At 39.1% G+C, this 24,317-nt stretch overlaps 1 protein-coding gene across 1 annotated transcript in view; it reads right to left on the reverse strand.

Annotated features, from left to right (window-relative positions):
• Window positions 1-23,648, reverse strand: part of ryr2a (ryanodine receptor 2a (cardiac)) — a gene marked incomplete at both ends in the record, with an annotated part of 129,784 nt that extends 106,136 nt beyond the window's left edge. Inside the window, 2 exons of the mRNA XM_080835438.1 lie at window positions 170-289; window positions 23,601-23,648. Of these exons, the coding sequence (XP_080691564.1) occupies window positions 170-289; window positions 23,601-23,648 (168 nt within the window). The remainder of the gene's footprint in view (window positions 1-169; window positions 290-23,600) is intronic.
• Window positions 23,649-24,317: the final 669 nt, after the last annotated feature.

Here is a 24,317-nt window from a genome sequence, read left to right on the forward strand (position 1 = left end):
CTTTTACTTGTCTTCCATATACCTGACAACTGTGTATCCATGAATGGATCAGCACTCTGCTAGTGAATGTTTTGCTGAACCATCATATCTGTAACACATTTTCAAGAGCAGTGGTCTGAAATGAAATGAGAACAGCGTGCTTAAGCACTGCAGCATGATTCAGACTTACCTTTGAATTGGAAGTAGATTCAAGAAAGCAGAGTCTGTTTCCAAAGCCCTCCGCCGCCAGACACAGCTTCTGCTGCTCTTTGTTGATAGTGGCAGAGCACTGCAACACCACTTCATCATCCTGCACAACCACAGATAACACAGCTCTTAAAACCAACATCACACATTCAAACACTCTGTCATGATACTGGAAGCGCTCAATTTAAATATTCCACCACTGCTATGAGAATATTAATTAGATCTGGAATACAACGTTTAGAGCAAAACTGTAAAAAAAACACCTTTCAGCAAGGTGATGTGTGATCGTTTCAGGAGGATACTCAGATGAAATACAAACGTGAGTAGATAAATACATATTGTGGCCTAGGTAAAATCAGAACACAATTTCTGCTTTATAAATACTTTTAAGTGTTTAAGTTAACTTTAGTTCCAGTTAAGTGGCTTCTACATAAATTGCTTTGCTCGATAATCAAAGTTGCTTAATCAAGTTAAACTTGCAAACACTCTCAAAACAATCCCTATAACATTTAATGGTAAGTCATTCTAGACCACTGACACTCACTGGTACCCTCTGAGATCTTGACCCTTTACACCTACTCACAAAACATCCTGCAGCACTGATGATGCTCCCACTTGATGAATATACATAATGATAGAAATAGCAGAGTGCTACTAGCTGTCAAAAGATTTAGCCCAGGCATTATGCATTGAATTATGAATAAAGGAGGGTCTAGAGATGGGACATTGTATAACTAGTAGTGCTGTCAAACGATTAAAATATTTAATCGCGATTAATCGCATTTTTGTCATAGTTAACTCAAAATGAATCGCGATTAAATAAATCAAAATGAATCGCGATCGCAAATTTGTATCTATTCTAAATGTTCCTTCAATTATTTTTTTCCATAATTTTTATTTTATTTGAATGCTCTTATCAACATGGAAAAGTGGATTGGCTTGCTTTAAGCAATGTTTTATTTTATTGAAAAACAAAATTGCCAAACAGGGCGGTACAAAATTAAATTATAAAATGCACATTTAAGATAAACAAGGACTCAGCCTATAGTGCAGTTAAACCATGGCTTAATATTAGTTTTTTTCAAATTTGCTGTGAACATAGAAGTCAGGCCTCTTATTTCAAAAACAATGAACCGTAACAGTTAGGTTACCAATAAAACGGTAAGCCAACTACTTCTGTGCTTTCAACCAGCTGCCTGTTGACATTTTCAGACAACAGTGAAGCTCGCTTCTTTTGCACAACACAACTTTTAAAGGTAAACTTTCTATTCAGAAGCTTTTTATCATCTATTTTGCCGTATCGCGCTCATCATTCACTCAAACGTGACGTTAGCCTGCTACACAGTTTGGGAGGGCAAAAAGAAAGTTCATCTAAAAAATAAAAAAAAACGCGTTAATCGCGCGATAAAAAAATGAACGGCGTTAAAATGGGTTTGAGTCAGCCACCCCACGATGTGGCATGTAGGCTGGTGGAATGGGGTTGCAGGTAGGAACACACGGTGTGGCTTACTACAAAAATAGCTAATTATTTACAAACCAGGGTAATTCAAACCCCAAAACATATAAACCACAAACTGAACAAACTAAAGCCCTTAAACAGACAAGGTACACCATGTGCTCACAGGTTTCGTCTAGTAGCTTGTCCAGGCTTCCTTCCAGCATGTTCAGTCTGTCCTCCCTCACTAGACAATGAGGTGCACTTTAAAAAGGCAGCCCATTGGGCTAAATTGGTCCACTTAAAGTTAATTTGACCCCTCCACAGGGGTGGGGGGAACCCGGACCAAACCATTCAGGTAGGGGAGTCCATTCCTTTGCCCCCTTTGGGCCACAGTGAGAAAGGAGAGGGATTTCACCTTCTCATAGTGTCATCTTATAGTCTCTTCTGTCATATACACCTTATTTGTACATCTACGATGTATGTGCACATGAACTATAACATACAACACCTTTATTAAGCACACTTCACCAGAATGGTTGTATAATGACTTAAACAGTCAAATCTGAGTGCCACAAAAACCAACACAAAAATTATATTTCAAACTTGCACAAGACATTTTTCAAATCTTCATCTTTTTTTATAAATTGTCATTTTGTAAATCACCATCTTATATCACTGCATTCAAGGTACCTGTGTTCCCCCAATGGCAATGGATACATTGGCATAGGACAAAAATCATCTAAAAGGAACTGATTAACTTAAAAACTGAATGTGAGAAGTCATCAAATGTGTATACCTTACTGTATATGTTCAAATGTATGTCTGATCTACAAAGAAATCAATCAAACTCATGTCTTGTGATTATTGGTTCAACTTAAAGCAAAAGTATAGATTCTAGGGAGACGTTGTAGTGAACTCTTACTACGATTTCATCATTTTATTAAGTCATATGTAATGAGGGAAAGTAGCAGTATTAAAGTAACACTATGGAGTTTATGGAGCTGCCAGGTAGTGGACTACTTTCTGATGGACTATGCAGTAACTTATTTGCTGACTTGCTTTGTCTTGTGTTGCACTTGCTTGATGTTTGACTGTGTTAGGAAAGTTGTGGACTCGCTAATTTGTCATAAACAAAGTAGGCATTTTTCAACAGGTTTCACTAGATTAAGCTGCTAGCAAGACATCTTGTAAGCGAAGTTAGCAAGCTTCTTATAACACGCTTGGACATTGATGCTAGTAATAAGCAGTGGTAGAAGAAGTACTGAAGTTGTGTACTTAAGTAAAAGTACAAGTACCCAGGAAAAGTAAAAGTAAAAGTACTACATCAACTATCCTACTTAAGTAAAAAGTAAAAAGTAATTACTTTCAAATTTACTTTGAGTAAAAGTAAAAGTACTCACGCAATGGGTTGTCTCTCAATGTCTAGGGCTGTCAATTTTGATAAAGAATGCAGATATAGCTACTGGTAATACTTAAGCCTCTACAGACGTCACTACTAGTAATAATAATAATAATAATAATAATAATAATAATAATAATAATAATAAGCAACAAAATTTGTTTATTTGAACGGTTGATGTACTTATTGTGCTTACTTTTCATACTCTATCTTACAATTCTGCGGAAGACAAGTTATCTACCACGGATTATCTGCAAAGTTGATACCATTAAGCCAAACCAATAAAGACAACATGTTTTATCTTTAAATATTGTATTTAATTGTAAACTTGTAAAAGATGGAAACATGGAACATGAAAAAGCAACTCCTTTTTTTAAGGGAGACAGGAACGCATTTAAACCTCCACGAATCATTCTTGGGGCCATTGAACTCGAACATATCTTTTAAATAGGGCCAAGTGTGGCTCATATCAGGGCTCAGGCTGACTCTGGATCCATGTTGAATAGGCAGTTGGTCAGGCTATCTGTTGAAAGTTAAGTATAACATGCAAGACTAACTAGTGCTGCTGCCAAACACACATTCTGCTACCATTGCATATGCTATCAAACTTCCAAAACATCAATGCAATCCATATTTTTGTGTAGGCAACATTTTGGCAAAACTGTGTTCATAAAATGTAACGAGTAACGACACGTATTGTAGAAATGTAGCGGAGTAAAGGTATAGATAATAGCTGCAAAATGTAGCGGAGTAAAAGTAAAAAGTATTATTTTGACTTAAGTAAAGTACAGATACGTAAAAATGTACTTCGTTACATTCCACCACTGGTAATAAGTGCTTTTGCGTCGGCTTCTTTGTAATGTTAGCGTGATAGCTATGTTGGCTAGCTTGCCAACAATTTTCCTAACACAGTCAAACATCAAACAAATGCAACACAAGACAAAGCAAGACAGCAAATAAGTTACTGAATAGTCCAGCAGAAAGTAGCCCCCTACCCAGAAACTCAATAGTGTTACTTTAAGTCAATAAAAGGTAATTTCTTGAAGATATACTTTAACCAAAGTTCATTTTATATAGTGAACACAAACATCCATGCCTACAACTTGGGTAACTATTTAAAAATCCTCACACATTACCAATTACCAGTATATTTTGTTCAGACCAGCAAACCAGAGCAGTAGCAGTAAATACATTTTCTTACACAGCTTCTTTTCTTTTCTTCCACTTAAAATAATCATGGGACTATGTTCATTTCTGTGCCCTCATGTAGGTTGGGGGCTGCAACAATTTCACTGTTGTTCTTAAACCATTGATGATTCTAATTGTATCATGTTTTGTTGTCTACAAACACATCTATCATACAAAATTTGTCAATTTCAGCAGGTAACAATTATTAAATAATTTATGCAAAGCGCATCAATATACTGTGGATTGGTTTGGATTAGTTTATTGCATAGCGGTGAAACACTGCGAGGTTTTAGCAGCAGACGCATGCAGTGGGCTTATCCTGAGAGGAACGTGACCTCTTCAGCTCTAGGGTGAATATATGACCAAGTCACTGCGTTCACAAACTAATCCCTGAAGTTCCCTGCTGAAACCATGCTAATCCCAACTGTCTATCTTACCATCACGTTCTCTCTATCCTTCTCATAGTGACTTAAAGATAGCAAGGTTGCATCAAGTTTTATCATCAGAAATATCAGCAAGAGGCCAGTTCATTAGTCGTGTGTCGGAAAATATAAATGAATCCTAGAATAAGCATTTCACTTTCCAAACAACTGTCTTGTGCATATAGTGCAATAAAATAATTACTGGTGAAATGGTCATCTCCGGCAAGAATAAAAGAAAAAAACTGCTGCATCTCAGTCAGCAGAGACATACAGTGCATCCTGACTAATAATCCCAGACAAAACGCAGCACAAATGGATCCTAATGGATTTTAAATGACCCCCTTCCAGTGATGTGCAGTGGCACATTAACGCCTGTATAAAAGGGTTTCAAGACAACAGTGTGCCATCTTGTTTTTACAAGACAGGTGTAGCATCCATATTAGACCCAAACACGTATGCTCACACACTCACATTCAAAGCTGAATACATGCAAGAACATAAAAACACTCATGCTCACACGCACACACACGCACACACACACTCCTGCCTCAGCAGAGTGTATGTCAATACCACAGGGAGTGGACAAGAAAAGAACCAAACATCTTGACTAGTGAAAGTATGAGTACACAAAGGGTTGAAGCGGTTTTACAGACACAAATAGATACTGTGGTGGGTTGTGCTATATAACCTCACGGAAATCAGGCCATATTTCTCCACCTCCGTGAAAGGTGTGTGGGTGAAGAGAGGATGGAAAAGAGTGGGAATAGTTTATCTCACCTACAGAGTTGTGGACGATGATAATTTTAGAGATCTACTGATCCACTTTTTTCCAATTCCAATACCTGAATTTAGATATCTGTTGATTCTGATACCAGAGCTTTTCCCCTTTATTGTTGTTGTTCGTATTATGTGTAATGTTAGATGAGACGGTAGCACTCAGCAAAAGTATACAAAAATGCATTAAAATTTAAATGTGATCCACAGCAATGTATCTGTAGTAACTAATTTGTATCAAAATCCAAATTGTATACTGTATACATGTCTTGTTTGCAATGTGATGAGAAAACAATAAAAAGACCATTGATCAAAAAAAAAAATCTTCAACCTTACTTCACCAATTCAACTCACACAAGAGAACCCTTCAATATGCATACATTTTATCTCTGTGCAAGACAGTCAGTGAATAACCTGTTTTATGTCATGTTTGAACACTATTTACAATTTCACAACTGAACACAAGGCCAAATATCATGCACCTGGCACCAAACGAAAGGGTCCTGAAGCAGTGGCAGTGAGTATTACAGACTGGTCATAACTTTATACCTCCATCATGAGGCCTGAAGAACTGGAGCTGCTAAGCTGCAAGAGGTACCAAGATTGAACAATGTCCAAACCAGATTAGCAAACTAGCATACTCCAGACTAGTTTACATCTTCTCGATTCTCCAGTTTATGTTCATTCAGACATTAACATTCTTTTAGATTTGTTAAAATTAGGTTGGAGATTAAGATTTACAATCACATAGTTACAATTTTAAAATTATTTTGACCATTACTCGATATCCGATCCATTTCATAATGTCAGTATCGGCAACAATACTAATCTATGGATTGGATCGATGCATCACTATAATTTTATTTAGAAAATTGACATTAAACTGAAGTAGCATTTTTCGAGTATGCATTGGATGATATTCTCCCATGGTAAATGATTATATAAGGGATTGCTTAATTTCTACAAAGAATCTAGAGAATAAAAACACTGTGATAAACACTGAGTGTGAAAGAGAGAGAGAGAGAGAGAGAGAGAGAGAAAGAAGACCATTCATGCCTTGACTTTCCAAAAATCAAGGCACGGTGCAAACACACTCACATTTCAACACACCAACAAAAACTAGAATTGGGTTCTTTAAGGATTTTTTTTTTTATTGTGGCTATTTGAAGGTACAGTTCCAAGGAGTGGACAAGCGGTGCAGACACAGAGAACCTGCCAACCAGATAAGCACCATAAGAAAGCAAACTGTTAATTATTCATTGTGGTGCAGTAGAGCTTAGCCACCTTTTAAAGAGTGAGTGGTGAGAAGTGAAGAGCTGCTTTCAGTATACATTCTGCTTTTCTTTCACTCTCACGCTTCAATGTGCTTTCAGTTTACATTCTGCTTTTCTTTCACTCTCACGCTTCAATGTGCTTTCAGTTTACATTCTGCTTTTCTTTCACTCTCACTCTTCAATGTGCTTTCAGTATACATTCTGCCTTTCTCTTACTCTCACTCTTCAATGTGCTTTCAGTATACATTCTGCCTTTCTCTTACTCTCACTCTTCAATGTGCTTTCAGTATACATTCTGCTTTTCTCTTACTCTCACTCTTCAATGTGCTTTCAGTATACATTCTGCTTTTCTCTTACTCTCACTCTTCAATGTGCTTTCAGTATACATTCTGCTTTTCTCTTACTCTCACTCTTCAATGTGCTTTCAGTATACATTCTGCTTTTCTTTCACTCTCACTCTTCAATGTGCTTTCAGTATACATTCTGCTTTTCTTTTACTCTCACTCTTCAATGTGCTTTCAGTATACATTCTGCTGTCAAAAGCACTATTTCCTCAGAGCCTGTGCCGTCCCTGCTGCTCCAGCTCATCCCTGCCCATCTTTCAGTCTGCCTTGTGCATTCAGTCTCTCTACTCTCTTTCCCTTTCTCTCCACCACGTATGTTAGGTGCTTTGCCTACGGACCACATATGAGGGCTCCCTTTTCCCTTCATCAGTGTTTTAGCTGAAAGATATCAGTCGAAGAATTCTGAATACTCTATTCAGACAGCAGAGAATATGCATCTTGCAGAATCGGGTAACACAAGAAAATGTATATAATTGATAAGTGTATAGATTTATATATGTACACATAACCAGCCTGATATTTCATAGTAAAAAGAGGGGCAAGACTAGGCGATGACATCTCAATGTTTTAATTTATCACCAGCAAGACCCGGTGGACATGAACAGTGTTCTGTTAATCACAGATACATGTCTTTCCCCCTGTAGAACAGTCACTATCACAGTATACAGCTATGTATGTATGTATGTATGCGTCACAGAAGTGTGCTATCCTGGTCCTCCCAATTAAGCTGGTGTGGAAATGCTATTTTAGCATCCCATTTTTTCCAAGTGGACCACTCAAAAGCTTTTGCTGGCTGTTTTAAAATTGCTCCAACGTCATGAAAATACAGGGTTGTGTATAAGTGGATGGGCAATAGAATGACTGGTACTCTTGACACCAGAGAGGGGATGGGTTGAGGGCAGAGGTGTGTGCTGTTCAGAGACCTGTGGGACTCCAGGATGAACAATGCAACATCCCATAATCCCATAATCCTAACAAGTAGTGAATCTGTCAACTCTCAATTCCCTGAAGAGCAAAACTGCTAGAGGGTCTGTACATTTCATAAAACATATTGACATTTGCTACCATAATGGGAAACATAACAGCAGATTAGCATTTGAATTACGGCCCCTTCACAGTTTTTAACTATTATTTTTATGTTATTCTATACCTATAAAATATTTTAAATAACAACATCGCCAACTAGATCACCAAAAGACATGCGTTAACATGCTACCAGGCCTTTCATCGAAGCCAAGTGTGTTGTGGTTGGTATTTGTAAGGATCTATCATTCAAGTCAATTCAATTCAATTTTATTTATATAGCGCCATAACAATACAATTGCCTCTAGGCGCTTTACAGAGCCCAGAGCCTGAACCCCCTTATCTCCCTCTGGAACGAAATACTGTTTTCTGATTGGCTAATGGGGTGTACATTAAGTTCGTATAGACGGACACCTTGGACGTAGTCCCAGTAGAAAAGTTAAATCGCCGTTCCATATCAATGCTCTTGAATGGTTACCATTGACAACCAACGTAACGTTTTTGTTTTTTTTTTAAACAGCCTGTTCCAAGCACTACTTTCTCTAACGGGAGCACTAGGCTTCAAATCAAGAATTCATCAGGTTATTATGCATATTAAGTTTCCTAAAGATAAAGGAAATTCTAAATAATAATAATAATAAAAACATTTTTGGATGTTGTAAACGGGGGATAAGCGGGATAACGGCCTCCGAGCTGTACAGTTCTACAAAGATAATGGACTTCGCGCTGCACGTCGTGGAGTTCTTTGCCCCGCATCGGCCATTATCTTTGTAGAACTGTACAGCTCGTCGGCCGTTATCCCTTACTTAGTGCATGCACAATGGCAACAGGGGCAAGAAAAAACTCCCTGTTAGGCAGGAAGAAACCTTAAGCCGAACCACGGCAACCATGGCTTTTCAGTTGTCGGATTGCTAGTTTTTGATCAAAACACCTTACTGCTTCTTTAAATGAATTCCTTTCACAATGTGTCCCATGAACATGGCCTGTTATCGGTCATGATATTGACAGACCAACTGCAGCCACCTACTCCATGTTTCTACCGTCTGTGATTGTTCAGCCTCAATGGCATAGGTGCAGAGTGCAGAAGAGAATGTGACGCTGTTCTAGTCTCAGTGTAATCAAGGGCACTACTGATGCATTAGTATGTGTTTGCTGTGTAAGATCAGCTCTCCAGCACAGTAAATCAGAGAAGGAGGAGTCTGCGCAGTAGGCAAGCGTCAGCAGTGGCTGTGTGTGTGGGTGAGAAAGTGCTTTAACCCTGAACTGTTAGCTCTATGAGTTTGTTACATAACCATGCAACGCATAGAGTGAGTGAACTCTCCATGCCTCAGTTATTATCAGAGAGGCATTCCCAGAAAAGAGATTCTCTCCTTCACCAAGTAGTTACACACACACACACACACACACACACACACACACACACACACACACACACACACACACACACACACACACACACACACACACACACACACACATTTCTTCCCCCAGGCACCTTCGCCCACTCTGCCACAGCTATACAAATTCACGCCACCCACACACGCACACACCCCATTTCACAAACACACACACACATATCCCATTTCACACACACATACACACACACACACACACACGCACACACACACACTACCGCATATAAGATTTATAGCAGTCTGTGTGCCGGGGATTAGATGTGCATGAAGCATCAGCTAGACTGGCCATCAGTTAGCACCTTCCTTCCACAGCATACTCATAAACTAAAGTAGTAATTACTTTTTTAGTGTAGCTCACACATGAAGCCCAAAAACTACTCATACGAGAAAACCATACATCAGTGGTGAGGAGGAAAGTTTTGACCAGTCTTAAAATGTAATTAACATACACTTAAAAAATACCTACACAAAACCAATAAATCACCTATAGAATATTTCCAAGATGGCCATGGCATGATTATGTGTCTCATATCAATATAAGCTGCATTGTGATGACAAATTACACTATGTCCTAGATTCAGTAGAATGACCAAGAATGTGCTTGAAACTTCATCATCATTATAATCATTATCAATTTCATCCATCAACATGATATCATCATCATTTGATTGTCTTGACAGTCAACATGCCATGCGGTAGCTAGCAAACACTATGTCAAAGGAATCTATGGATTAACACACCCAGCTTGTGTTCTTACTCTAGCCCTATGGATAAACACACCCAGTTTGTGTGCTCACTTTAGCCGTATGGATACACACACCCAGCTTGTGTTCTTACTCAAGCCCTATGTCATAGGGATGCACAAATACAGCCGCGGAAAAAATTAAGAGACCACTTCAAAATTATCAGTTTCTCTGGTTTTACTATTTATTGGTATGTGTTAAAGTAAAATGTACATTTTTGTTTTATTCTATAACCTACTGGCAACATTCCTACCAAATTTCAAATAAAAATATTGTCATTTAGAATAGATCATTTATTTGCAGAAAAATGACAATTGGTCAAAATAGCAAAAAAGATGCAGTGTCTTCAGATCTCGAATAATGCAAAGAAAACAAGCTCATATTCATTTTTAAGCTACACAATACTAATGCTTTAACTTAGGAAGAGTTCAGAAATCAATATTTGGTGGAATAACCTTGATTTAAAATCACAACTTTCATGTGTCTTGGCATGCTCTCCACCAGTCTTTCACATTGCCGTTGGGTGACTTTATGCTACTCCTGGCGCAAGAATTCAAGCAGCTCGGCTTCTTTTCATGGCTTGTGACCATCCATCTTCCTCTTGATCACATTTCAGAGTTTTTTTTATGGGATTCAGGTCTCGAAATTGGGCTGGCCATGACAGGGCCCTGATCTGGTGATACTCCATCCACACCTTTACTGGCCTGGCTGTGTGGCATGGAGCATTGCCCTGCTGAAAAAAACACTTCTCAGAGTTGGGGAACATTGTCAGAGCAAAAGGAAACAAGTTTTTCTTCCGGGACAACGTTGTACTTTGCCTGGCTGAGGTTTGTAAAAGACCATAAGGATTGAACCAAAGCGGACTGGAGGGTCTCCTAGTTCGTCTTCTCTGATGAGTCCAATTTCACAGTAGGTGCAAGACTCTGTGGCTTGTAGGCCTCTCCAGGTCTCCGTCTAACCATCAGACGACCATGTGTTGGGCAAAGCTGAAAATTGGACTCATCAGAGAAGACGAACTACAAACCTCAGCCAGGCAAAGTACAACCTTGTCCCGGAAGAAAAACTTGCTTCCTTTTGCTCTGACAATGTTCCCCAACTCTGAGAAGTGTTTTTTTCAGCAGGGCAATGCTCCATGCCACACAGCCAGGCCAGTAAAGGTGTGGATGGAGTATCACCAGATCAGGGCCCTGTCATGGCCAGCCCAATTTCGAGACCTGAATCCCATAAAAAAAACTCTGAAATGTGATCAAGAGGAAGATGGATGGTCACAAGCCATGAAAAGAAGCCGAGCTGCTTGAATTCTTGCGCCAGGAGTAGCATAAAGTCACCCAACGGCAATGTGAAAGACTGGTGGAGAGCATGCCAAGACACATGAAAGTTGTGATTTTAAATCAAGGTTATTCCACCAAATATTGATTTCTGAACTCTTCCTAAGTTAAAGCATTAGTATTGTGTAGCTTAAAAATGAATATGAGCTTGTTTTCTTTGCATTATTCGAGATCTGAAGACACTGCATCTTTTTTGCTATTTTGACCAATTGTCATTTTTCTGCAAATAAATGATCTAAATGACAATATTTTTATTTGAAATTTGGTAGGAATGTTGCCAGTAGGTTATAGAATAAAACAAAAATGTACATTTTACTTTAACACATACCAATAAATAGTAAAACCAGAGAAACTGATAATTTTGAAGTGGTCTCTTAATTTTTTCCGCGGCTGTAGATGTTTTTAGTAGGACGATTCCATTACCCTGTTGGTATGGTCAGACCTTCCGACAGCTATTCTGACTTATTACATGTAAATTACAGTGTTTACAAGCAAGGACCTTTCCTCCTTTGAAAATAATAATATTGTCACCCATCAACTGGATTGGCCCACCCAAAACATGGGTACTAATAACACATTAGGTGTAGCATACCACAGCAGGTGTAGCATACCACAGCCTAAATCTCCTCATGGCTAGCATGTTCCTGTAATAAGTAGAGTGCAGTTTGCATTTTACTACATATCAGTTTGTGAAGCTAGCGGTAACCCTTTCACCCCGAGACAGTTGATTGGCTAATTCTTTCTGAGGTCTTTGATCAAACAAAGTTTCATTGTGATCATCATCACATGAAGGGAGTAAACTTGCAGGTAAATTCTATTCAGGTGTTATATCTTTATGCATTCCAGTACGTTCAATTGAAAGAACAAGACAATATTCATCACCTAAAAAGAGAAAATACTTTGTGGCAATCTAGTAAGGATGAGGTCACTTGCGAGCGGACTGAAATATAATACATACAGTATGATGCAATAAACCAGGCAATCCAGAGTGCATTCATACAGCAGTCCTTGAAAATGACATTCAAAATGGTGGTTATGCAACAGGAAAAAGCATCCTTCAGAAGAATGAACCTTTCTGTAAATGTGATTATAACACATGGGCATACAGTATGGGGAATCCATACACAAACTGATGGACAACAGGTGTGCTAGCAGGTTGGCTGCATAGAGGGAATGACATACTACTTGTGGCAAGCTGCAAATCTAGGCTTTAAGCCAAAAACTACGCTCATGACCGTGGCTGCACCGCTTGCTACATAGAGCTAGACTAAAATGACTTTATTTAGTAAGATAGGGGTGTACTGTACAGCATAGTAGTGGTTGCCATGACACCTCTGGTTTAAAATATAGGTAAGGAATGAAATGAGGAGCAGCCTTTGGTAGTCCTTTACGAAAGAAAAACGTTTTAAGACAAGACTACAATCATTCAGAGGTGCCAATCAATCATGCCACGTCTGTTACTGATGTTACAGTACTTTCTGCGAAGAAGGGACTAACGGTAGAAAACAAAAGACAGTTTAAGGATATGGTCTTCTACAACATGATCTCAAAAGCTTTGTTCAGATTTCTCGACCATAATAAAAACACTAAACACACACACACACAGTGTGGATTGGGCTTCCGCTCGGCTTGCCTATAGAAATAACTGGATGGCACTCATTTGACGTTATGCAATCCCTGCTTGGAAAACTTCATGTCAGTTCTGGTTCAAGTCAGAACAATTGTCTGCACTGCCTTATACTCAGGGTAAGGGAAGAAGCAAGGGTTGTGGAATCGGTTTAAATACATCTATAAAGTCCAGCTACTGCACAGCAATATCCTCCAAATGAGGAGAAGCCTTAATAGCTGTTCGGCCTTCACACACTGTACCCTCCAAACACATCAGAATCCACTCCACCTGCACAGGGGGACAACCAGAGAGTTTTTGGAGAAAGAACTGTCAGATTTAGAATATAACTTCACTCTCTGTCCTTCTCCTCTCTAGGGTATACCTCCCTTGAGGTGACTGAGGTGAGTAAAAAGACCATTTAGTACCATGTGAGGTGCAGAGAATAGAGTCACTGTAATGAATGTTTGTCATGACTAAGAAGGACCCACATTTTGGATCAGAATGTAGGCTCTGGCTCAGTACCGCACTGGACCAGCTTCAGGTCTAGGGCTTGCTGCACTCCAGTTGTAGTTCAACCTATTAGGTTTTTTGGAACTCTTTATGTTACAGTTAAATTTCAATATGGACAGTTATTTATGCTATTGGCAAAACTAAATTAGTAAATACATACTTTATTCTTGAAGTCAGTGCTATTATAGGCAGGCGGAGACAGACTACTTTCTTTAGTCACAGACAAGGACCACGTTGAAACCAAGTTACAACCAACTATCCAAACTCAAATAACCTTTAGCCATTCGATGCACAGTTTTTAAAGTAGAGCTGGCAAAGTTAATGCGACAATAACAAGTTAAAATTACTTTGCGTTAATGATCATTGACACTCATGCAATTAATTCCTCTAAAATATTTAAATTGATTGAGAGCCATACTTAAAAGCGGTGTGTTAAGAAAGACTTTTTTGGATGACAATCGTATAGGTGGCATAGGTAATGATATGGGAAACAACAGTTAAGTTAATTTACACCCGTTCAGGTAGCTATACAGCAATAATGACATCAAGTTCGTATTAAAAGATGTTCATTCTGTTTCAGTTTCCAATTTCCTGAAATGCTCCTGATGTGTACAGCCCCTGATGTGTGCACCATCTAGTGTTGATGGAATGTGCATGAAGTTAAATTGAAAGTAACCTGGGTTGTAACATCACTTTTAATACAATGTTTTGCCAACCCTTTAATGTTGAGGGAGGCATACAGACTTCCCTATCAGCAGGTTCGTTTACAAGCATATGGTTCTTTGAACTTGCAGTATACAGTAACATGATAAAGTTGCTCTAGATACAATGGTCTCGCTTCATCTTCATTAGAGTGACTCACTTTCAGAGCACATGATATTTATTTATGTGATATCAAAATTAAATATTAATACAATAATATTTAACTTCATTTAGATTCTTAGATGTACATGTTGTACCCTTTTAAACACACTCCTGTTCCAAATAAGCTCATAACAATATGTTTTTTTAAAACATATTAAGAAATCATTGAAATAATTTGTAATCAAAGGTAAAGAGTCAATAACAAATAACACACCACCACAATCTTTCAAGTTTTCACAATCAGTATATTTGTTGCAAACTATCTGATTTAAAATTTCTCCCATCTTACTGTTGCATCACATTACATTTGCAAAGTCCCAAGTTTAGCCCAGATTCAGCCCTACCCCACTGCAGGGCCTAATGAGGCTCTCAGGCCAAGGCCCCGGTCCAGCCTCAGAGATGGAAACACAGGATGTCTGAGGCTTTTAGCCCATAGTGGAAAAGCACCAACGCAGAGTAAGTACAATTAAGTTATAAGATGAATAGGACTGCACCAGGAATCTTTGATATGACAGCCATCATAACAAAAGAGATTAGTCTACAGATCCCTGTGGTGAATACACACATAAATAATTAAACCAAGACACAAGAGGTAAAAAAAAAATATATACATGTTTAAAAATAGTATCATGCTCCAATGATGCATCATCTAAATGGTGTTCATATAAGAAACTCCCAGAAAACCCATAACTGCCTGCATGGCACACAAATCATAGACTGAAGTCAATGGTACAATATGTTTTTGCGCTTTTTTATTTATTAATTTAATTTTTATTTCCAAGCCAAATGTACACACATCAGTGTCATACTACCTCATTCAAGTGTTGAACAGCCACCTGCTAAAGGCTTGTACTAGCTTTCGTGACAGTCAACAACCCACAATGGTTCTCCGGTTGTATGGCTGTTTGTGAGTGTTTGCAGCATGTAGGCCAATGGTGGGTGTTTGGTGTGGGGTATAAAGCGCTTTATCTAAAGTGTGCTCCGCCAACTCACATACCAGAGTGCACTAGAGGAACTGGTTAGCAAGGCACTAAAATACCCACCTACTTACAGCACTCAACCTTCTATCCTTTCCACTACAAAGACAAAGATGAAATATTAGACAACATCCAGGCTTATCCACAGATCTATCAGCAGTTCCTGGACTGTTGGTAATCAGGGACACAATGCTGGTGAGATCAGGTGACATGTATGTGAAAGCCTTCTCTCATGTCTGTATTTGCTGATGGCAAATTTGTTGACAAATTGTTTATGGATTCAGCCTTGTGCATTACAATGCTTTTTCTCTCATGTTCACAGGCAGTATGAAGATCTTTGTCAATAATCATTTTATTCTGTCATATTATCTGATAAAATGAGGCATGCTTGCTATTTTTGCAGATGTGTTCACATCACTGCTGCCTCTCTCATTGGTGCTTCACTTCTCTCTGGTGTGATTCCAAAGCAGCCATCTTCAGAGACTGAGAATCAAGGGCTGCAACACTACAACATACACCTAACTGAACATACACCAACACTACACATAGTGAACATACACCATACACCAACACTACACCATACTGAACCTACACCATACACCAACATTACACCATACTGAACCTACATCATACACCAACATTACACCATACTGAACCTACACCATACACCAACACTACACACCAACACCACACACCAACATTACACCATACTGAACCTACACCATGCACCAACACTACACATCAACATCACACCATACTGAACCTGCACCATACACCAACACTACACCATGCTGAACCTACACCATGCACCAACATTACACCATACTGAACCTACACCAACATCACACCATACACCAACACTACACCGTACTGAACCTACACCAACACTACACCATATTGAACACCATACACCAACATCACACCATACTGAACCTACACCATACATCAACACTACACCATACTAAACCTACACCATACACCAACATTTCACCATACACCAACACTACACCATACTGAAATTTCATTGGCACTGAGTTTTTTGATGCTGTGTTTGTAAGATATGTGGTGGTTCTTTGAACGGAAGTCGCAATCTTGAAGTCGCAAACAGAAGTCGCAATCTTGAATTTATCTTTTTGAATAATTCATCAAGAATTTGCTGATGTTTTTCTTGACTGTTTTTGTTAGATAGATAATAAACCCTGACGATAGACACCTCCATCCTCTTAGCAGGCTATTATTTAGAATTGAAAGTAGGCAATTTAATTTCAAAACAAACTTAACCCTAGCTTTCTTCATTAGAGAAAGGAACGTGTGCCATTTGAATTATTTCTGTAAAACAACAACAAGGAGACAGAATGTGTGTAACAGAAAATTTGAAAAACCTCGTACACAGTCCTGGCTCTGTACATGGGGATCAAATATGGTGGCTTGGAGAAGAACATACACTACTCTATCCACTCCACATGTTGAGTTCGGAGCACAGAGGGCAAGAGGGTGTCATTTTATTGGCTGTTGACCTCATACATCAACTACCTTTCGCCAGGATTATTAACTCTACCTGTACTATATGGACCTAATAAATATGCATCCAAGGTAGATGATTTAGGAATTTAAAATGTATAAAGGAGGGCGAAAAGAGTAGTAGTGAAGGAAAACATGTCTTTACCACTTATGCATGGCCAATCATTTATACTCTATGATCATTTCACAACCAAATCAACAAATACTGATAAGCGCCTTCTATTTTTATTAATGTCATATAGACATTGAAGATATTATCACTATATATATGATGAATGCAATTGTTTGTGCATCACAAATTTGTGATCAGACACACCCAAAAAGGATGTTACCCTGCCCTCAAAGGCTTACCAAATTAATTATCTGTAGTAGGTGATGAAATTGACTACACATGATGCTCTTGCTCTATTTCATCAGACCTCACGTTGGCCATCTCTTAAATTAGGGCTTATAGTCATCCACTGCAGATACTATCATTATGACATTACTATAACACAATCACAGACTCTGGTTGTGGACTTCTTGAAGAAGGTAACAACTAATGTATCAATACAATTTCAACTTATTACAATTACAATTTCAACCAAATAATAAATCACAACGAAGAACAGGCCAATACATGTGAAGGGTGGGAACAAAAAATACATTCATCTTCTCTAAAGTCTTTCTTCTGTTTACATCAGAGAACAATTCTTACAGGAAAAATTCAATAGAGGTAGACTTGGCTGGGATTGATCTGCTTCCTCATGCTGTACAAGTTGGCCTTTATATGTTCAAAGAAACCCTTCACAGCATGACCAAGGGAGAGGAAAGAAGAACCATAAATGACTCCCAGTGTGTATATACGACACGGTCATCCTCTGAAAATGACTGAGCTGTGTTATGTTGGTTTTCATATAAATTACTTGAATTTTCACACTTCCCACAACCCCCATCCCCCCCCGCACAACACACACACACACACACACACACACACACACACACTGTACAACAATGTCAGCTGGTTAATATTGATTATATACAGGTATGTAATTAAATATAATGTTCTTATCTCTTTTTTAATTTCTTGAACAATTTTCTTGAATTAGGCACTCCTTCACTGGGTAAATCAACAGAAGATCTGACTTCCATAGTTCTGTCACCATTTGTACTCCTTGTACAGGACCAGATCCCCAAAAGGTCAACATCTATTTGCTCATACTTTATTTATTTATTTTATCCAACCCCAAAGGTCCATTTCAAAGCATGTTGCTCTTCAAAGTGTTACACATGCAGAGTTCAGCTTGTTTCCACCAGGACATGGGCCACATCTCCAACAGTGCCCTAGTCATGCATCCATCAATCTCCTGAAGCAGTAAACCAGTTCTTCGCCAGTTCTTCACATGCCTCAAAGACCACCTCGAGCACCTGTGCATTGTATTACATGGGTACCATTTCAGATGCATCCTATTATCCCCAGGCATTGGAACAGCTGGAAAAAGAGGTACAGACTTTCTTGATCAACCCACTAAAATAGGTGAATGCTAATTTTAACCATGCCATTATATTAACATATATTTACATATCTTACCGTCATAAGAGATTTTCCTGTATTTGACAAGCCTTCCATTGAACAATACACAATCAATGGGACTGCATGAGTTTGCATGCTTTTGTTACTTACAATCACTGCATACCTGCTATGCCCTCATAACAAACGTATTGGACCTAACAATTCAACCGACTTCATACACTCATCTGCTGTATTTGTCAAATAAATGAAGAAACCATCAACACTTTATTATTTACAGCCTACAGTCCTGCTGATGTTTAGCTTGTGTAAATTCAACCTGTCAGGATAATGTCTTCGATAACAAGCAACTTAATTACTAGCTAACATAGCTAGTAAGGCATGCCAACAAACAGCTAACATAAGTCAAGTTAGCTGGGTAACAACCTACGACAGGGCACTAACGTTAGTTTGTGTCCACATGTCTGCTCATAACATTTCCTTTCACACAGCTAGCCTACATAACAATAAACTATTTGGCATTGAGAAAGTCAAACCAGTTGAGGCCTAGACAAGCTTGTTAAATGCAGTCAGAAGATGTTACGTTGCGAAAACAATGCAAGCTGTATCCCAAGCACAATGCAAACTGAAAATCCCAACACATTGCTTATCAATACACAAAACAAAATCAGCTCAGTGAAAGGCCAGGCCAGGCAGCCCTATACAACCAATTATGGGAAAAGATCTTGGTCTAAGATGAGGTACTAATAGTTTTATTAACAAAATGTTCATTAGCCATTCAATAAGCTGCAATATCAGTGTTTCCACTATTTGCAAAAAAAATCCACAACCAGCACAGACTGATAGGCTTAACCTGCAAAGTACCCAGCTGGTAAGTTACACTAACCTGTAGGCCTACCATTCCATTTTACATCAGTCAGCTAAGACTATTTATTTACACATTTTGAACATAGCCTACCTGTTATGCTAAGGATAGGCACCAGGTTGCCTCAACATTAAACATCCTATTCTCCCAAGTTAACAAGGACATGTACGTATGGGGAGCTACCTCCTGTAGGCCTTCACTGAATTTGCCAAACTATGCTTAAGAATATGTTCTGTCCTTTTAATTATTATGGTTATGAACAAACATTTTTCCATTTGAATCAGTGTTGCATCTGCCGTCAAACAAAAGTATGACTATTGAGGTCACAAACCAATACTCATCCTCACACATCCGTAACAGAGGATTTCATACACCAACTTTTCTCTTCCACTGAAATTGGTTAAATGTTTTACTTGAAAGAGTTAATAATTGAACCATATTTCTTATATTACAAAAACTTTGCTTTAGACACGTACCTCTAGGGAGGAAATCAATGTCTATCCAATACAAAAACACCACATATACTCAGCATACACCACAAACTATCAGACTCATTCTCTATGATGTATTTTGCTACATCCAATCAAAAATTCAGATTTTTCAAATGTGAGACTTTTTTGTCTTTATCTTCATTTACAATTATCAGCAAACTCAGTGATATTAACCACATTGATTGATCAAAGTAATCTAAGCATCATTGATAGTCTACACTTAAAACATGGACGAGGGGTAGAGATTTATATCACTTAAGTATTTTAACACTTTCCACATTGAACTGAATTAATTCTTAGCCTTGCCTTGATCTGGGTCACTTACAAAGCTTATTGCACACAATCAATGAAGACTGACAACTCATTTTGACTACAGTTCCATTATTCATAATGCCTGCTATGTGCTGTTTGCTCATGTGTTCCAGATTGGATTAGCGCTGTATAATCTGTCATTAGCAGGGCAAGAGTTAGCGATCCTCTGCTGCTGTTGAGCAATCACACTTCGCACTTCTGGGCATTTTGGGGATGTGCCGAGTTTGCCATCATTAACAATGGAAAGCTAGACAAATGCTTAACACACACCCATAGGTGACACACTCCTGCATTTGTTTAACATCATCAAATTATAAAAGTGCCAGTAAAAATATGGAGTGGCTGGTAATAGTTAAACATGTTCCAATTATTATGGCAAATAGACCAAAAAGTTTGTTTGCACACCTGCTCACATCCATAATAGATGATGCCTTATGAGGACTGTAAAGTGTGAAGGGCTGTATAGAAAAAGACAACCGAATTAGTAAACTCTACACTCATTTTGTCGTGTTAAAACTATATGGAATTGAGAGGCTACTGGTTGGAACCATATCATATCATGACATTTGTGTATCATTACACCCCTAATATATACGGCACATAAACTGTCAGATTTACAAGATTTCCACAGTATTTTCCTGATAGTCAGGATGGGGGACCTTCACCAAACAATGTCTATGACATGACCTTCATGACATGACATGACCTATCTCCAATTCACCCCAAAAAGCTGATGTGAAAGCTGCTAATATGCTAAGCGCTCTTTCCAGAGACCTGTAGCTGGCACAGACAGTTCAGTACCTGCAGGGCCTCAGGAGACTAAAGACGCCTGCAGCCCATTCTAGACACATTTGCATGACAGTAATCAGCTCAGATCAGGTGGGGCTAGACTAGCCCAGACTATGACGGCATGGTCCTTATAGCTCATATACTCTTTCTAGACGGCTGGGAAAAGTAGTATATAATTTTGTGTGTGTGTAGGGGGGGGGGGGGGGGGGGGGGGGGTATTCTCAGGCTGCAGGTGTCCCTTGGAAGCCCTTGTGCTGCAGTGGCAATTGCACGAGCCCCTATCATTCTCAGTGTCTAACAACAATAAACCTTGAAGACATTTAGACATGCTCCTCTTTTTCACCAATTCATATGAAAGTTAAAATACCCACAACATGCCTAAAGAACAGCCTGAATGGTGTGTGACAGAACCTTGACTTCAGTCCCGTGAGCCAACGTAAGCTGGGTGCGGAAATGCCTACACAAAGTGTACAGCTCAGGCAGTATGCAGAAAATGGCATCATTACTGCATGTCAATACATTAGTCAATAATGCAGGATTTATTGGATTATGCAGCAATAGGGGTTATTCATTTCAACTCATAGGCCACAGAAGATACCAGACCACAAATAATCCTGTCCTTGTGTTTAAGATGAAACAAACACGTTTCCTTCAGGGTAAAATGGGTTCAACTTCACAGCATCATCAATGGCACATAAAAGCTAAAGTCATCCTAGATCTGTGGTAATGATGTAACAGGCACTGCAGTGAGACTGAGAGAGAGGAAGGGAGAAGGAGTACCACTGTGTCCTAACAACAGTGATGGATCAAAGTCACGCTGCAGTGGTACAGCTCTTCCTAACAGTAGTTCGATCCTCTTTCCTTTTAACTGCAAAGTATATCAGACAGCCATTGCAGTAGGCCCACTATCTCTATCACGAAAAAAAGGATTCTCCTCTACTGCCAGAGGATCATTAGTGACTAGCAGAGGGCCACAAGTGGAGACGAATGTGATAGGAAATACAACAGCTTCTAGGGCCAGTAGATACTTGCCCTGACCTAATTGTACGGACTTCACTTTTGTAGAACTGATGTAACCTAATCTAAATCAAAGCGTTATCATGTAGGCTACTTACATCTTCATATTATCTGCTAATGTTAACAACATCCTACCTCAATAGTAGACCATCATTATATTACCCATTCAGCATGTCCAACAGAACTCGAGTTGCCAAGTTTATTGATTAGAGCATCTCGTCCCTCAGCATTTGTTTACTAGGCCTAAACACAGCTTGCACAAAAAATGCTTTGGATAAGTCTTGACTTTTAACCTTGAGATGTACTGTGAAATGTTTGGCTATGTCTTTGCCTAGTGTATGACAATCAGTTTGGTTGTTCTCTGGTGTGATGGGCTGTGTAGGTTAAGCGGGTTTCACACATTTGTTGAACATAATAACCCTGGAATTTGAGTTAGGCCTACATTTAGGCAAATAATCACATAAATGATGGTCGTCCTGATTGACAGCAACAGTTAATTTCCACCCGACCACAGGCTACGATAGGGTGCAACAGACGTAGGAAGAATGTGTAGCCTAATCACTAATTGAGTTTTCATTCGAACTCATATCTTGACATCTCGTGAATGTAGCCTTTTGAATCGCAGGTTTCAATCCTTTATTTTGTCCATTATCTTGCTGGAAAAGAGACGTAGGAAGCTATCGATTTACGTTGGAATTCTGCATTAGCACTAATGGTGCAAAATTGGCGGAGGGAGGGGTGCAGTTATGAAATGGCCACTGCAATTTGACCACTATTATCCGATCTGCTGTTCAAACTTCATGCAAATGTTTGGAAAGAACGAATCAAAAAAATGTTTTCCATACGTACACATTTGCAAGAACTGTAAACCGACGAGATGTCAAAAAAAAATCTCTCAAGCAGTCAACCATCAATACCATAACAGACTGCGGTTTCGGGAACTGCGGCGGCAGAACGAGTTAGCAAAACCACTCATTATTATGCCATCACTTTTCAAGCAATTCATCAGGCTGCAGTCAAATTAATGATATTCTGAACGAGTTGGATTGCAATATTGGGTTCAAACGGACACTAAATTCACACTGTGCACCGCGGACAAACGGGGCAGTAAATCTGCAGTAGCGCGCAGCTCAGGATTTTAGGACCGACGCAATGCAAACGAATGAAGCAGTCGCAAACCGGATAGCTATTTCACAAGTGCAGTATTTACCCTACCAATATTTACCCTAAACCAAACTGCATCTTATCGAGGTTTGGCGGTTTGGTTAAACCTCAATTTAAGCGTTAAGCAGCAGACCAGAAATCCACTGCCACAATGTTCACCTACAGTCAACAATACAGGGCATCCTCGTCTGCAAGAAAAGCATTTTATTTGACTGTCGTGGAGATAGTAGAACACGCAATGACACGTTAAAGCGTCCGTGTCTGTTAAAAGGACTCCCACAACATCCAACAATAACTTAGCGGCGAAGAGGCAGGTGAAAGAAAAGCCAGCGGCAACTCCCTTGCCTGGACAGTTTATTGAGCAACGCATGATGCTGCAGATTGCGGCTGTGAACACTTCTCACATATAAATTAATTTGGCTATCGCCGGTACTTACGGTTCGCAAAAACTGAATTTCATCTTCGCCTTCTCCCCCTTCAGCCATGGTTAGCCGTAGATAGGAGCCTACACCCGAACTGAGTCGAATCTGAGGTGGCAGTCAAAATGTTATAGTAATGTAGGCAATATCTCCTGTCGCCCGCTTATTGGGTGGATGGGACTATCAAAGGGAGGAGTTGTGCAGGTGTATGTGGGTGGGCTGCTGAATAGTAACCCAAACGCACATCTCCCTCTTCTGGAAAAAAGCTGAAATCAAGCTTTTTGAAACACCTGAAGAAAGCTGAATGTAAACTGTAGGCTAATCCAAACGCACGACTCCCTCTTCTGGAAAAAAGCTCAAATCTTGTTGCAACACCTGAAGTAGACGAGAACATACGATATTCATAACATTAAACTTGAACTAACATTCATAGACACTTCGATACATTTTAAAACCAGGCCTACAAAAACAGCAAGTTAAAATGAAGGCCGGTATGTTAAACCCTAAAATAATTTTGAATTTAGGCAATGAACCAACACTGAGTGTAGACTCAGATGTGGCAAGAGAAAATGTACACATTTGCATGCAATTGTTGTTGATTGGTGAAAATAAAAGTCATAAAGTAGTGGCAAATGGCGGTCAGAAGTTTCAAGTGCATGGCGCACTAATGTTATATTTTATAGGCAAATATTGCTGATGACACACCTGGCTTAGCAAATAATTAACCTGGGATAG

The sequence above is a fragment of the Sprattus sprattus genome (genome assembly GCF_963457725.1).
Source record: "Sprattus sprattus genome assembly, chromosome: 3".
In the NCBI taxonomy this organism is placed as follows: domain Eukaryota; kingdom Metazoa; phylum Chordata; class Actinopteri; order Clupeiformes; family Clupeidae; genus Sprattus; species Sprattus sprattus.